The 16,692-nt window shown below is 32.8% G+C and overlaps 2 protein-coding genes across 2 annotated transcripts; one reads left to right on the plus strand and one right to left on the minus strand.

Moving 5' to 3' along the window:
• The first annotated feature begins 2,375 nt into the window (after positions 1 to 2,375).
• Positions 2,376 to 4,218, plus strand: LOC122604534. Its single transcript, XM_043777421.1, has 3 exons — positions 2,376 to 2,600; positions 2,820 to 3,459; positions 3,566 to 4,218. The coding sequence occupies exons 1-3, from the start codon at positions 2,376 to 2,378 to the stop codon at positions 4,216 to 4,218; spliced, it is 1,518 nt and encodes a 505-aa protein (XP_043633356.1).
• Positions 4,219 to 15,362: 11,144 nt separating this feature from the next.
• On the minus strand, positions 15,363 to 16,546 carry LOC122606196 (trafficking protein particle complex subunit 12-like). Its single transcript, XM_043779156.1, has one exon. The coding sequence runs from the start codon at positions 16,519 to 16,521 to the stop codon at positions 15,415 to 15,417; it is 1,107 nt and encodes a 368-aa protein (XP_043635091.1). The 5' UTR covers positions 16,522 to 16,546; the 3' UTR covers positions 15,363 to 15,414.
• Positions 16,547 to 16,692: the final 146 nt, after the last annotated feature.

Raw genomic sequence — 16,692 nt, forward strand, 5'->3', positions numbered from 1 at the left:
TTTAGGTAACGTGGACACCTAAACTATATGTGATGAAAACCGAGCTTGTATATGATATGAAAGTGTTAAGCTTAACCCGTACTTTCCCTTGCCCGGTGAGTGCGTATATGGTTGCTTGGGTGGCTCCTTGCAACGTAATTACGTGGTTTGAGTATCTCCGGGTGGAGTGATTACCCACCAATGTCTTTGAACATACGGACTACTCCTGGATTGGCTTGTCATTCCTTAACGACATTGATGTACTACTAAATGGTAGTTCATCTAGTCGGGTGCGACTTATGTCACACTTAACGAGATGCATATGTTATATGAGATGCGTGACTTTTGTCACAATTATAAAGATGTTCAAATGTGATATGTGATGATGCAAAAGATGACTAGGCACATTTAGGATGACCCATCCTAATATGAAAGATGTTGATGCTATGATATGTATGTGAGATGATATGTTTGATGATATGTGCCTTAACGACTTAATATGACTTTTATATAATGTTTTAAATGGACAAACGTTTTATAACTTATGTGTTATCTTACTTAGCTAATTCGTTAGCTAACACTTGCTTTTTTAAACGTGTTGTGCCCTCAGATCCAACAATAGTGAGCAGGTAGATGTGAGAAGATGTGAGGCATGGGTAGATGATCTTGAAGCTAGCTATAGATTACCCATAGTGGTTGCTCGCTTTAGACATTTGCTTTATGTTTAAATATTAATGACTTGTATTGATAATGTACTCGGTTGTTTAATGTTGGGCAACCGATGGATTTCCATTTAGACTTATTTTGATGATATGGCTAGTAACACCATTTAATGAATAAACCAAACAGATTTTACTGGTTTGGACTTTTAAAGTTAATTCCGCTTCTTTTAACGCCGTTAGGCAAAAGTTTTTGGAAATCCTTATTTTTAAACGACGGGTGTTACAACAACCTTTCACCATAAACAAAACCATAATTTTTTTTTCTTTCAATTTGCAAAGTAAAAGGTATGTTTTTCTTAGCTATAACTATTTAGTATTTAATTTAGTTTTTATTTAGTAATGGAAAGACACAACGTTTGGATAGATTTGTGTTATGGAGGGCCTTGGGAGAACATAAATGGTAGTTTACAGTATACAAACTCGATCAACCGTTCACTAAAATTGCCCGTTAAAAATTAACTTACAAAAAGTTAATTTTACATGTTGCAAAAAAGTTAAGTTTAGCTCTTGAAAGTGAGGTGAGTCTAACTTATTTGAAAAATGGTAAAGTTTACTTGATAAACGATAATGAAGATGTTGATCGATTCATGAGTTATATTGGTGTTTATGGTGATATTGTTACATTGTGTGTTGAATCTAGAAGTATTGAAATTGGATCTGGAATGGGAAGTAATCAAGTAAGTTCTTCGGCTCCCGTTTATGGCAATGCACAACAAAATAATTACCATAATCAAAATTTCATGGTTTCACAACAATTTAATCACCAACAAATTCTTGATCATTTTCGTAGTCAACCCATTCAAAATCTAAAACATTACCAAAATCCACAATCTTTAGATCCAACCCCAAATCAATATTTTGATATTAGTCAGTATGATGATCTTAAAGAAGATTCAGATTGGTTTTTTGGTAAAAATGAACAAGAAGAAACAGTTCATGTCGAGGAACAAGTTATTGATGATGATCATGATGATGATGATGATGATAATGATGATGATGATGATGATGGTGGTGGTGGTGGTGGTGGTGGTGGTGGTGGTGGTGGTTGTGGTGGTGGTGGTGGTGGTGGTGGTGGTTTTGGTGATGATGATGATAATGATGGGGAGGATATTGATGTGAAAGAAACTATTGAACACCCATTTTTTAATTCATATAACCCTGAAAAAGATGAAATGAAGATGAAGTCCATGAAGAAAAGAAAAACAAAGATTGTGACAAGAGAGCTTGGAATGCTAAAAAAGAGCCACGTGAGTACTATTGGAATATGCCAGAATTACTTCCAATACCTAACGAAGAATTGATCAAGATACCTGTTGATTGTTACACCAGAGTTGTTCGTATCAAAAAAGGTGATTGTTTTGATACAAAAGAAGACTTGAAGATAGCTCTATATACGAAATGTGTGGAAGATGGCTACCAACCAGTTGTTTCAAGATCAGATAAACATCGTTTTGAAACAAAGTGTAAAATTGATCAAAAAGGTTGTACGTGGCGTATGATGTCAAGGAGGGTAAAAAATTGTGAAATGTTTCAAGCACTACATTCATTGATCAACATACTTGTTCAAGAACCCAACTTTATCCTCACCATAGACAGGCAAACAAAAAGGTGTTGGGTGGATTTTTGGCGGAGTTAATGTTTGTGAAAGGAAGGGTATATAGGGGTCATGAGATTATGACTGACATAAATGCCCGGTTCAAGATTAATATCTCATATTCTCAAGCTTGGAGAGCCAAGTGTTATGCCTTGGAACTGTTGAGGGGGTCACCAGAAGCATCGTTTGCCCAACTTCCAGCTTATTGTCACAATTTAAAGTTGAAAAATCCTGGGTCGGTAACTCATATCAAAACAGATAAAGATGGACGTTTTAAGTTGTTGTTTATCGCCATTGGTGCAGCGGTTAGTAAATCAATATAACTTTTTCAAATGATTTATTATTTTGTAGATACGTTCGTTTGTTTATTATTTACTACATGTTCAAATCTAAATGTTCAAATCTAAATGATTTGAACATGTAGTAAATCAATTATTTTTGAACATTTAGATTTGAACATGTAGTAAATCAATTATTTTTACTTTAACTACATGTTCAAATCTAAATGATTTATTATTTTGTAGATACGTTCGTTTGTTTCTTTCTTGCGACCAGTTATTATAGTTGATGCGGCACATCTAAAAGGTCGATATCTTGGAACGAACTTATTAGCAGTAGGCATGGATGCTAATAATGGGATACTACCAATAGCTTATGGGGTTGGCAAATCTGAAACCTCTGATTCGTGGACATGGTTTATGGGGCATCTTAGAGATTGCATGGGTACGGTTAGCAATTTGACAATCATATCCGATAGGGCAAACTCAATTGATATGGCTATTAGAAGGTGTTTTCGAGATGCTTTTTATGGACTTTGTGCTGTTCATTTGTATAGAAATCTAAGATCAAGGTCTCCTGGTATTAAACATCACCAATGGACATACTGGAAAGCGGTGAAAGCTTATCGAGAAGTGGATTTTAATAGGCATATAAATCGTTTGAGACATGTTATGCCCGAGTCTGCCCAAACACTAGAAGCTATTGGGTTTGAAAGATGGTCAAGAGTGCACACTCTTGGAGCAAGGTATGGTTTCATGACATCTAATAGTGCAGAATCAATCAACTCTCTAAGTCGCCATTCAAGGAAATTACCCATTACTATGTTAATGGAGTTTTTCCGCGCATCTCTGCAAGAGTGGTATTATAGGAAAATAAATGTTGCAGGTATTATTTGTTTAACTTTCTCACTTATTATTATTATTATTATTATTATTATTATATATAAATGATAATGGATTTTAATAAGTAAATTACTTCTTTAAATGTACAGAATCATTAGAACGTCGTGTTACACCATGGACCGAAAAAAAGATTGCAAAACGTGTTGTGAAGTCAACTTCTTGGAGAGTTGAACCATGTTCAAACACATTGTTTGAAGTTATAGATCATAATTTGAATGGGCTTGTCGATCTAGATGCAAAGACGTGTACTTGTGGAAAATGGCAAACTTCTGGTTTTCCATGTGGTCATGTTATAAAAGTTGCTCTTCATCTAAACCAAGATGATTCAAGTGTATACGCTATGGAGTGTTACACTTCGGAAACATATCGTCAAACGTATGCCGAGATTGTCTATCCCATACCACATCCATCTGAATGGGAGATACCCGATGACTTACAAACAGTTTTGCCACCGGTTATGGACAGAAGGCTACCTGGCCACCCCAAAAATCATGATCGTATTCCGTCTAAGGGTGAGGAGAAGAAAAACCCGACTTGTAGTCGTTGTAAGGAACGTGGTCATACAAGGATGACATGTGGAGCACCGAAGCCATCACAAACATCTTTTCCTCTGCCCACAGAATATGGATCTTCGTCAAAATTAAAAGTTCATTCGGCGGCAAGTAAAGGGAAATCGAGATCCCAACCAAAGTCAAAATCACACTCATCACCTTTTGGGACTATCAACCTAAGTGATTTTTAGATGCAAAGTTTGTATTAAGTATTAAAGTTATGTTGTTATGGAACTTATTAGATTCTATTTGAATTCATGTTATTATCTTTAATGTAACTATATATTTTTGGCTAGCTATCTTCTTTCCATACCGAAAGAAGATAGGCTTCTTTCCTATCTTCTTTCGGTGTGGAGCTTTGTGTACAAGAGACAGCCAAATGTAAGGTAATCTGTTTTCATGTTCAAATCTTTAGGCTTGCTCATTAATTTGAATGCTACCTGTACCATTTTCAGTATGATCCCGTACCGTACATTTATCGATCTCTATCCTAAAAGGTTTGTATACTTGGCCCAAATGGACACAGCGGGTCAATATGGAATCATTTCAGATTTTTTTGGCTTGTTTGATTGTTTCAGTCTAAAAAGTTATCCAAATAGACAAATTGTGTTAGAACCAAAAATGGCTTACAAAGTGTTAAAACCGTATATACTTAGTTTTCTAATTCCCCTTTTATAACTCTATCTGATTTATTAGTAATTCTCCTTCAATTCAATGTTGATATAACCATGGTACCTAATTTAAACATGCAGGACATATTCTGTATATTTGGTGCTTGTCTAAATATCAAAATTAAAAGTGCACGTTGGAAGCTCTATGAAGATCATGATATTACTGGGTCATTAAGCTATGATATTGTCTTGTAAAATATATATGTATACATATATACTTGTAGTTATGTATATTTTAGCTATTTATGTTAATTCAATTGCCAAATCAAAGAACCCCCACAAGTAAAATCATCAGGGTTCCTGATCAAATGCTTTGGCCCATATAAATATAAGTTACCCTTAATACCAAAAAGGGTTAGTTCTTTTCAGCAGGCTAAATCAAATTTATGATAACATGTACATACAGATATACAAATTGAGGGTGATAGATAAGAAGAAAGAAAGAATAGAAACATACCAAACATCAACGATTTGGGGTGGAGGAGAGCGGTGGCGCGCTTGGGTGGTGATGGTGGCGGAAGTCGGTGGTGATTGGTGGTGGACGACGGTGGTGATTTGGGGTGGAGGAGAGTGGTTGGAGGACTGGTAATGGAGGCTTGCGATTTGCGTTTACGTTTTAGGTTTAAAATAGAACCGGGTTAGAATATACAAATCAACGGGTCGGGTCAAACGCAAGGAAGCATTGCGATCCGCAAGCAAACCTTGCGATCCGCAAGACAGTCTTGCGATCCGCAAGGAGTCCTTGCGATCCGAAACTCCTCCTTGCGGTCTTGCGATTTTATGGGTATTTTTTGTGAATTCGAAAAAGGTTGGGTATTTTCGTATATTGAAGATGGTTTTTAGGTATCAAGGCTATTTTCTCTTATTTGATTGACTATTACTACTGCTAACATTAACAAACTATATGTGAAATCTAGACTTATTAGACAAACAACATCATATCATATAAAAGTTATTGTGCCTTTGTAACCATTCGAATAGATTGGTGGGCAAAGTGATCGTGTCAAAGCCGGAACTTATCTTAGATTTATACGTGTGTGTATAATGTTAAATCCATCGATACGAAATGAAATTAAAAAGTAACATAATTATAAATTTTCCAACTTTATTTATCTTTATAAAATATGGTTACAATAACCATTTATTTAGACTTCGGATTACATATATATTTCATCCAAGCGCTGGAATTTCGACCACAACGCCATCAAACTTGTCAACAAATATGAAAACCCTATTACAACAAAAATTCTCTGTAACATACGAATTAGGTGGAACTTGTATCACCCAGAGATCCTTCCTCCATTCCTTGAGAACTTTGGTTGCTTCCTTTGCACTAACTCCAAGCAACTTAGGCCAAAACTTTGGATCACACTTATAAGGGAGGATAGGTTTCACATTGGAACCTCAACCTGTCCATGCTTCTTCGTTTTTACTTTTCAAAAATCTTGCATATGAAAATGTACTCTCTTAGATCTTATTTATAGCTAAAACTCATAGAATATTAAATTTATTACATAATATAATTTTTAATATGTGTATATAATATAATATAGTTTGTTATATTATATTATAGAATATTAAATTTATTACACACTATAAATTATTATTACAAACTATATATAATATTAAATTATATATTACACGATGTAATAATAAATTATATTACACAATTAGTATATATTTTTTTGAACAACAGTGGTGATTGGACTCAGCGGCATGTCTCTTCATCGTCCAGTAGAGATCGACCACGTCACCAGCACAGTCAATCCGAGGGCATGACTGGTGGTGGAGTTCCCACTACCGTTCTGGAGGAAACTAGCTAATTGCTAAAGAAAACCCCCATGCTCCACCTCATTGGCAAAGACTTCCCAATATGCCTTTCAAAGGATAATCCAGGGCGTTGCCTCAGAAGTGATAATGATGCATAAAATGTATATAGTGTATGAAAGCGTTGATACATACATTATTTTAGGTCCAGTTTATAGCTAAACTAAAGTGTCTCTAGTTGTATTTGGAGACCAGAAGATTTGTCCAGATATAATCAAAGTCCAGTGATAGTGTACAGTTAATGCCACTCGAGCTTCACTCTGGTTGAGATCAGACCAAGAACTAAAGACATTCCAGTTAAAGTTAATGACAACAAGTGGAAGATAGAAAAGATCCATGACAACGAAGCCCAGTTAAAGTTTTACCCTGATCAATGGAGATCATTAGTGTAAAGTACTTACAAAGCTTTACACTGATTACGAGTAATACCTTTTTATTTTTATGCTCTATTATCCGGATAATACTAATTGTCTATGATAAAAGTACAAAAGTGCATAAAGGTGGTTGGTTAAAATACCTTTACCTATTACTTTAACAAGCATCTTTTTGCTTAGTTGTAGTTTTTATATGTATTTACATAATTAATGGTTATTTTTAAATTTGTTAAAAATATTTTTTAAGGATTTAATATAATATACTTTGAAACTTAAGAAACTTAGGGTGTGCTTGGTTGGGGGTATTTAGGGGTAAGGAATAGGTACTATAATGAATAACTATGCTTGGTTAGAAAAAAAAGAGTCAATGAATACCAAAAATGGGTAATGAGTCATTATACACTAAATTGGGGGTAATAACTATCATTACCCAATAAAGTAGTAAACAATGTTACTCCCCACTTTGCCGTGATTTTCGTTGTGGTAACTGCATGTCTACACCTAATATAGTTTTAAAAAATAATATTATCCATATACCATAATTTGTGATACATTGTATATATATTTCTCCGCACGTTAACAATTGCATAAAAGTAAATAAATATGTGTAATATTAATATTAATTTATATTATTATAATTAAAGTTATAGTCACACTGATACATCGACATAAAAATATAATTAGAAAGACTTGTAAATAAATAATTATTATGAACTTATTTAATAAAATTCTATAAGTTTTTTATGTAATTTGTATAATAGACTATTTTAACCAAGCAACATTAATAGTAATGTAATACTAATTGCATTCCTTAGTATTCCCTTTATCTTTCCCATTTTCATTCCCTTAATTCAACTAAGCATCCCCTTATCATTAATAGAACCCGTCATTCATGAATATGTTTTAGAGGTTTATAGTGCGTTATTTTTTTTTTGGCAAATTTCTATGTAATATTATCATTAATAAATAAAACCGATATATGCCAACTTATACTTATTCAAATTTTGAAGTTTAAAATTTTATAATTTTGACCTTAATTCCGCAATGACTATTAACAAAATTCAACGACAAACATTTATATATGTTTGATTGTATCTTAAGAATCAAGTTTTAGTCACGGTCGATTATATGTGAATCTTTCAACAGCCTAAAGCAAGAAAGAGTTGAAGGTTTTAGTATTTAAATTTTAATGGTTTTATTTATGTTTTTTATTTGTATTTTGGCTCATGTTTACTTTATGAAATTAAAAATATTTGAAGTGTTTTGCCTATATATACACTTTTTATATGTAAATACATGTTGTTGTTTTTTTTTAGAACAACAAGGGCCGGATCACGGGTATCCAGACTGGATACGATGGACCTACCTGATCCCCTCTCCCCCGCCCGCCCCACCCGGTAAAATCTCCACGAAAGCCAGGACAAAATCCTGGCGGGCAATCGCAGGCCAAGAGTATCAAACATGTGACCTCTTGGACAAAAGTCCGGGTGTCCAACCATTGAGGTAATCAGTGAAGGACTATAAAAATACATGTTGACATACTATTATTATAACATTTTTTTCAGACTTGTGCATCGCACGTTAAAATTGAAATAGACTTAAGGAAATTAAACTACGCATTTATATTTTAAAAATTAAAACGTACTAGTCGTTTTTAAAGAGATGTGTTAATAGCCAAGGACGAAACTATTCAAGGGCCAAGGGGATTCCAGCCCCTCTAAAAAAATAAAAATTTTACTACTAGTTTTTTAAGATACCCATAAAAATAAGTATTTATACGATATATTATCCCTCTCAAAGATTTATAGCGATAAATATATAGGGGATACGGAAAACCTAATTATCCAAAATACAAGTGAGGAGGCAGGCTCTGCAATTCGAGATATCATATTAATCGAATCAAGTCAAACAACCCATCAAATTTCAAAATTCCGAATTGACTATTCAAGGTAATTATTTTATATGCTTGACTGCTTGTTTATAGGATTTAATAGAGGCATTTATTTTAGGAAAATGCTAAATGAAGCTCTTAGAGCTTCACTTAACGTGCATAAAAAGGTTGTACATTTCCATATAAAATGTCGGTCCCCTGATTTTTATGGTAAGTGAACAACTAATTAATGCACCTTGACGAAAGCCCCTTAGGTCTTTGTTTAGCAAAACTATTTATTTTATTATATTTGTTGTTTAGTGTTAATTAATATCTAAACTATAGTTATTGTATCACTGTGTTGTTAGTATGTTTGTATGTATGATGTATTAAAGATAGTTTATAAATAAACTGTTTATTAAGGTAATAAGGTTAAATGGAGCAAGCCAAAGATCCCACAGCGGCACAGCCTATTGTTGTTTCTAGTGTGAAATTCAATATGGGATTGAAGGTTTTTATTGTCTTCAGTATATATATAACTATACGAACACTTTATTCTTTTGCGTATAACAACGTTAGATTTTATGTTTCAGTGAGTTCCGCCCCCTATATTATATATTAAGTGTCCAACTTCCGTCACTATTACTAGCTTATTAATAAATATTAAGTAAAGTAAACATATTATGTGAATGCTATATAGAGTTATGAGATAGGTACCTTTGCAATGCGGTAGCAATGGGTGGTACTAGTAGCGGTGGTGGTAACGATGTGGTTATTAATCTAAAAGTAATTGACGTAAATAGTAGAGTAGTCATTTTATGGTTAAGGAATGTATCTTTTGTAAATAATTTTATTAAGAATATTATAGAGATATTATGTGGAAAAATTTTAATTAATTAATGAAGAAGATAAATAGTTTGGATAAATATGGTGTAAGATATTTTACGATATATTGGGTAGATTTAGTGTGTGAGTTAGGAATGTGTTGAATTTAAGGGTATTTAGATTATTTTAAAGGTAGAGAGCTGAAAAGAGAGGGAAGTAGTTTGTTTATTAATACGAGAGAAAATGCCCGCGCGTTGCGGCGGCAAGATGGTGGTGGTGGTAGGTCAAAGGAGGTGATAAGTCATAGATAATGATAGCCAAATGCTTTAGTCATACGGGCTCCGCCTCGTATTTAAAAATTCCTCGAAAATATAACAAATGATATCTCTAATGAAAGAGCATAAATTTTAAGAACACCCATACAATTTTTATAATTTATTGATAAATGGTTTTTGAGATAGACGATTTTGAATGAATTAGAGTAATAAAATGATTTATGTAGAAGGGAGAAAAAATGAGTGGTTGAGATTTGAGGAGAGAGAAGAAAATGAGTGGTTGAGATTTAAGGATAGTATAGTTATATTAGCTATAGATGTTTAAATTTATGAAAAAAGAAGAGGGGTAATTTATGTAGTTTAAATCATCTTTTGAGATTTTAAAAAAAGGCAAAATGTTTTATAAGATAGTATAGATAGTATAGAAGTATAGATTAAAGTGAGATATATTATGAATTATTAAAATTTATTTTTAGCTAATAAATATTATTTTTAATATATATTAAAACAACACCCTTATATTTAAATTGAAACCATTGATTGAATTTCATCTTTTAATTTCTACCATTAAATCATTTTAATGACATTGACTAGAAAATTAGACAATAACAATTTTGGTCCTCATATTTTTTATATAAATGTCTTATAGAGTCCTTTAATTTATTTTAGTTTAATAGATGGCATAATTGAATACCACTATATAACTTTGTTAAGGCCTGTGCTTATAAGACCGTCCTGGGGGAGTCTTCAACGAGTGGGACGTAGGACACCGGTAGCACGGAGCGTCCAAACCAGTCGTCTTCGAAGGGGAGTCCTCACGAGGACACGGAAGGACGCAGAGGTGGGCCACGAGGGGAGCGGAGGAAGTTTAAAAAAAAAAAATTTTTTTGCTTCAAACGGCTAATTTTAGGATTATAAGTTTTCTATATCTATTTAAACTTTATCATTTTATAACAATCAATCAACAACATTTCAACTCATTTCTTCAAATGATTCAATTTCAAACTCATTTTTCAACACAAATGCTAACTGAGTCCTATTTTAATTCGACTAAGTGCCTAGGTGAGTAGGTGGTATAAATCTGGTGTTGTTCACTACGATCGCCTACCACATTCTATTCCTTTGTGATGGTCATCACGATAGAATTATCATTTTTTTAGTATTGTTGCATAATGTGAACATCCTATTGAATAAAAATTAAATTTCAAATATATTACACATCTCAATGGATGGTTGTAGACTTGTAGGTACTATCCTAATTAAATTATTTTTTACATGGCACCTGATTTGCCTATGATTACAATTTACAAGACAAATGTAAAGCACAACTATAACCATCTTTCTTCAAATATTAAACCATATTTAGCATGAGAAATCGCTTAAATAGTTAGATCATTATAGACAAATGATTATTGACCTAATTTTTAGCTTAATAATATGAGCCTAACACTTGTCATTATTCAAAAAAATTTAATTTAATTCCTATTTTACCCTTATTAAAATTTTAAAACATTCAAACAAAAAACTAAGTTGACCCTTCTTTCTTCTAATCAGTTCAACATTCCATAAACCTACTTTCTCATATTGCATCCGGCCGTTCACTTTCATCACGCAACCACCGCTTCACTTTTTGCCCTTAAAATTAAAGTAAGTTTGTAATATATAAATTATTGTCAAATGTTTATTGAATATTTTATAATGAAGCCGATTCCAATATGTTTGTTATTTTATTGTCTTACTGAATTCATATATCATTATACTATAAATAGGTTATCATACTTTTTTATTTCAGCATCATAAATTTTCTTTAAAAAATTGTTGTATGTTACTTTTATAAAATGTATTTGATTTCTCTTTATGTGTAGCATGATAAACTTTCATACATAAAAAGATGTTTCATGATTGGACTAAAAGTTAGGTTGTGTTTGATAACACTAAATGATTATAAAGCCGGAATGGTTCAAAGTTTTAAATGAATTTAATTCTGAATGATAAAAGTACGTTTGATATCGGTTCTGAATGGATAATTTGAATAATGAAAATTACTATTTTAACCTTTTTGAAGATTAAATGTAAAAGTTTATAAAAACATAATATCATTTTGAAAGAAAACATAAAAATAACATAAATATTATGACAATAGTAAGCTTTTCAAAGACAAATCAAAATTCTTCCATTCCCATCTTGATAAGGATAAAAAACTCAAAAGTGAAGATAAAACTTTGTTGTTTCAGTTTCGAATGAATACACGTACAGAGAGTCAAAGACGATTTCTTTAATTTACTTCGCTCGATCGGTAATAGAATCTTTCACAAATTATGATTTCATTACGTTGCTCAGGAATAAAGAAACTGAAAATACCCACTAATTGTTGCTACTAAGCCCACAAGCAAAGATATACGAAAAGTGATATCTATAATTTTTTTATATATATTAGCATTAGATAGATCTGGGAATCTTTGTTTTCAGGATTGTCTTTCAAAAAATAATACATATTCTTGTTTTCAATTAAGGAAATTAGTAACAATTTAATGGAGATGGGAAAAAAAGGTTATTAGCATAAGACATTTGATGATGAAATCCAGATGGTTTAATCGAATAATGGGGAAAAAGAGTGTGGATGGTGGAATGGAAGAGATAAGAGTATTTGGGGAAAAGTTGGATACTGAATGGTTTAGAGAGCTTTTGTAAGTGAATAGTTCAGCACTATTTTAATTCTCATTCAGCATCCTTATTTGTTCGGATGGGTAAACGAAACGCTATGAATGCAGACCGATTCAGCATTTAGTCATGAATGATGCCATACAGTTGTAAACAAACACACCCTTATACTTCACAGTCATTCCATCTAGTTATAGTTTACTTTTTCTGTTAGCTAAAAATCCAAATAAAAAAAAATAAGATTAACATCATGGAGTTCAATAAGCCTCTCTGTGAAACGACTCGACTCAAATTAAGAAAAATGCGATTTTTTTTATTTGTACTGGCAGTAAAAAGTGGCCATAAATTTATGGTTGATGGCAGCAAATTTATGGCTTAATTACAACTGACCGTAAAATTATGGCTTAAATTATAACTAGCCGTAATTCGCTCTTGGATTTTTTTCTTCCCTGGTTGAAAACAACTCGAAATTACAAGAGCCGTAAATTTATAGGCATAAATTTACGGCTCTTGTAATTTCGAGTTGTTTTCAAACAGGGAAGAAAAAAATCCAAGAGTGAATTATGACCCATTTTTATGGCTAGTTATATTTTAAGCCATAATTTTACGGTTAAGTTTTTACGGTCAATTGTAATTAAGCCGTAAATTTACGACCATCAACCATAAATTTACAGCCACTTTTTACGGCCAGTACAAATAAAAAAAATCGCATTTTTCTTAAACTGAGCCGAGTCATTTCACTCTAAATATAAAAATCCAATGATACATCATGTTTACAAATACAATTTTGGAACCGAAACATTTGATTGTTTGATACATCATGTCTACACGACAACTTATTTTGTTGAAAGGGGTTTTTACTAAGATGCCAAATTTTGTTGAAGGGGGTTTTTACTAAGATGCCAAATTTTATTTTGTTGAAGGGGGATTTTAGTAAAAAAAGATTATTTTTATATACGAGAGTAAGTACTCGCGCGTTGCGGCGGTGAGATGGTGGGGTGATAGGTCATAAAGTGTGATAGCTAAATGGTTTAACCGTACGGGTTCCGACATCGGATTTAAAAATTTGTCGAAAGTATATCCAATGACATCTCTAATGAATGCTCATGAAATTTTAAGAACATCCATATAATTTTTTTTATAGTTTATCGATGTACTGAGATAAAAGATTTTGAATGAATTGGAGGAATAAATGATTTATGGAGGAGAGAAAAAATATGATTGGTTGAAATTTGAGGAGAGAGAAAGGGTATTTGGTAAATATAGAATTGATATAAGGACATTTTGGGGAAGTAAATGTTAAAAATTAAAATGTTAGACAGAGGAAATCTGCTTTATAATACGAGAGATATTGTCCGCGCATTGTGGCGGTGAAATGGTAGGAGTGATAGGTTAAGTCATAGAGTATGATAGCCAAATGCTTTAGCCGTACGGGGTCCGCCCTCGAATTTAAAAAATCGTCGAAAGTATATCAAATGACATCTCTAACGAAAGAGCATGAAATTTTAAGAACACCCATAAAAATCTTATGATTTATCGATATACGGTTTTCGAGATAAAAGATGTTGAATAAATTAGAGAAATAAAATGATTTATGGAAGAGAGAGAAAAAATAAGTGATTGAGATTTGAGGAGAGAGAAAAAATGAGTGGTTGAGATAAGGTTATTATAGGTATATTAGGTTGAGATGTTTAAATTAGTGAATAAAGATTAAGAGTATTTTGGATAGTTCAAATTATCTTTACTTAAAAAAATGGGCAAAATGCTTTATAATATAGTATTAGATAGTACGAGAGTAAGTACCCGCGCGTTGCGACGGTGAGATGGTGGGGTGATAGGTCATAAAGTTTGATAGCCAAATACCTTAACCGTACGTGTTCCGCCCTCGGATTTAAATATTTGTCGAAAGTATATCGAATGACATCTCTAATGAAAGAGCATCAAATTTTAAGAACACCTATATAATTTTTATAATTTATCGATGTACGGTTTGTGAGATAAAAGATTTTGAATGAATTGGAGGAATAAATTATTGATGGAGGAGAGAGAAAAAAGATGATTGGTTGAGATTTGATGAGAGAGAAAGGGTGTTTGTTAATATAGAAATGATTAAAGAGGCATTTTGAGAAAGTAAATGTTAAAACTTAAAATGTTAAACGGGAAATCTGCTTTATAATATAGTATAGATATAGATATATTATATAAATTCCTTTGGGCAATATAGGACCTCAAAGTTAAACTTTAAGCATTAATTATTTATTAAATGTAAAAAATGATAGGTGTTAGGTTAATAATTAGACTAATTCTTTTAGGCTAATTAATCATTTTTCATCATCATAAAACATCCAAATTACATTAGAAAGCTAAAAAACAGTCAAGAGAAATTGCATTTTTATGTAAAGAATTATTTTGAAGGTGATTATTTCATTTTATCACATTATTCACATAGTTAACGGGTTGGATCAATGGTTGGAGCTTTTGTCTCTGGAAATAGAGGTTAAGAGTTCGATCTTCATACCCAGCAAGGCTGGAGGTCCATTTCTACCTATGGTAGAACATGAAAGCAGTCTCTCTACCTTTAGTAGGGGTAAGGCTGCCTACATCTCAACCTCCCCCATACACCGTTGAAGACGATATTAAGACCCAAAACATGTGGAAAACGACATTGGGAGTTACTTTACTTTACATTATTCACATAATTGTCCCCAATCAGACGAGACCCATAAACTTTTGGTTATAACTTAGAAAGTTACCTCGAATATGCCTTAGACCATCTCCTACTGTTCACACGTACTTCACTCACTTTTACACCCAAAAATTTTGGTAAAAAGAAAAATCGATTTCTTAAGAATACTAACCATCAAAAGAATGTCAGCATGTCTGCTCATATCCGAGTACAAGAAGTATCAAAATCATCAGGCGCTACACGAGCAATCCAGCTACCAAGTGTTTTCTTAATATCCGAATGATTAATATAAGCCAACTCATACATACTGCACAAATTCACCACGAACGTCTCGTTCAACGCAGACGTAGGAATCCTCTCCAACGCGTTCTCCATGACCTTGATAGAATCAGACAAATCGCGCATATACATCAAACAAAGCGCCTTATTGTTGATAGCAATCACATCTGAACCATCTCTATCAATACATTCCTGATACTCCCTAACCGCCGATACATAATCCTTTTCGACCATAAACATCAACGCCTTATTCCTATTCACCAAGTTTTTCATCTCAATTTTTTCCCCTGTTCCTTCTTCTTTCACAATTTCCTCAATCACACGAAAAGTCTCCTTCGCGCCTTTTAGATCCCCAAATTGCATCTGTATATACCCTAACTTCGACATCAAAACTGCCTTACCACCAGAATAATTATCATCACTTGATTCATAATTATTTAATAAATCCTTAATCAAATTCAAACACACTCCATACTCTTTATAACTTAAATGATGACTAATTATCGAATTAATCACTAAACACTTCCGTTTCCTCCATACTTTTCGTGACTCGTTTGTCAAGTTACGACTTAATTTCTCTTTAATAAACTGTAACAATACATAAAACCGATCTAACGTTTCCTGACGTTTTCCTAACCTAGAAGGTAACTCAGCGTGTAGCCAACGTAACACGAATGGAGCCATGGAGCCTTTTCGATTAGGATAATGATGCGGATAAGTTTCGTATCTATATATATCTAATCCTTTTTCAACTAAATCTAGCTCATTAATTGCTTCAGAGAAACGACGTAGTTTTGTAAGAGCGATTACGTTATACGATAGATACACGAGATGTTCGTGTGGTTTAGATAAGAGAGATCTAGTTCGTGCTTGACTTACTTTATCGAGAATCGATCTCCATGCTCCACGACAAGCGAGATCTTGAAGAGACGATAAATCGTAGCAGAGATCGTTATAGGTTCTGGCTGTATCTATATTTTCAGTTTCGAGAATTGGTAGCTGAATAATTGAATGTGATGAAGACATTGTTAGAGGATTGAGAAATTGGATGTGATCGGAGATTGATTATTTGTGGGGATGAAGGCGGGAAAAGGGGTAAAGTTTGTTAATTAACGTGTATATCGTGATCTCAATAGAAAACAAAACAGGGCCAAAATAAGTAACAATACTTTTTAACAATTCAAATGGATTTGTTAT

This window comes from Erigeron canadensis, chromosome 6 (assembly GCF_010389155.1).
Source record: "Erigeron canadensis isolate Cc75 chromosome 6, C_canadensis_v1, whole genome shotgun sequence".
Taxonomy (NCBI): Eukaryota; Viridiplantae; Streptophyta; class Magnoliopsida; order Asterales; family Asteraceae; genus Erigeron; species Erigeron canadensis.

What these genes read in the sequence shown, in the direction of transcription:
- LOC122604534 (XM_043777421.1), top strand. Translation starts at nt 2,376, where the DNA reads ATGACTGACATAAATGCCCGGTTCAAGATTAATATCTCATATTCTCAA. An exon ending in TTATCGCCATTGGTGCAGCG is followed by an intron (nt 2,601 to 2,819) that starts GTTAGTAAATCA and finishes ATTATTTTGTAG; the next exon opens with ATACGTTCGTTTGTTTCTTT. An exon ending in TAGGAAAATAAATGTTGCAG is followed by an intron (nt 3,460 to 3,565) that starts GTATTATTTGTT and finishes TTAAATGTACAG; the next exon opens with AATCATTAGAACGTCGTGTT.
- LOC122606196 (XM_043779156.1), bottom strand. Translation starts at nt 16,521, where the DNA reads ATGTCTTCATCACATTCAATTATTCAGCTACCAATTCTCGAAACTGAA.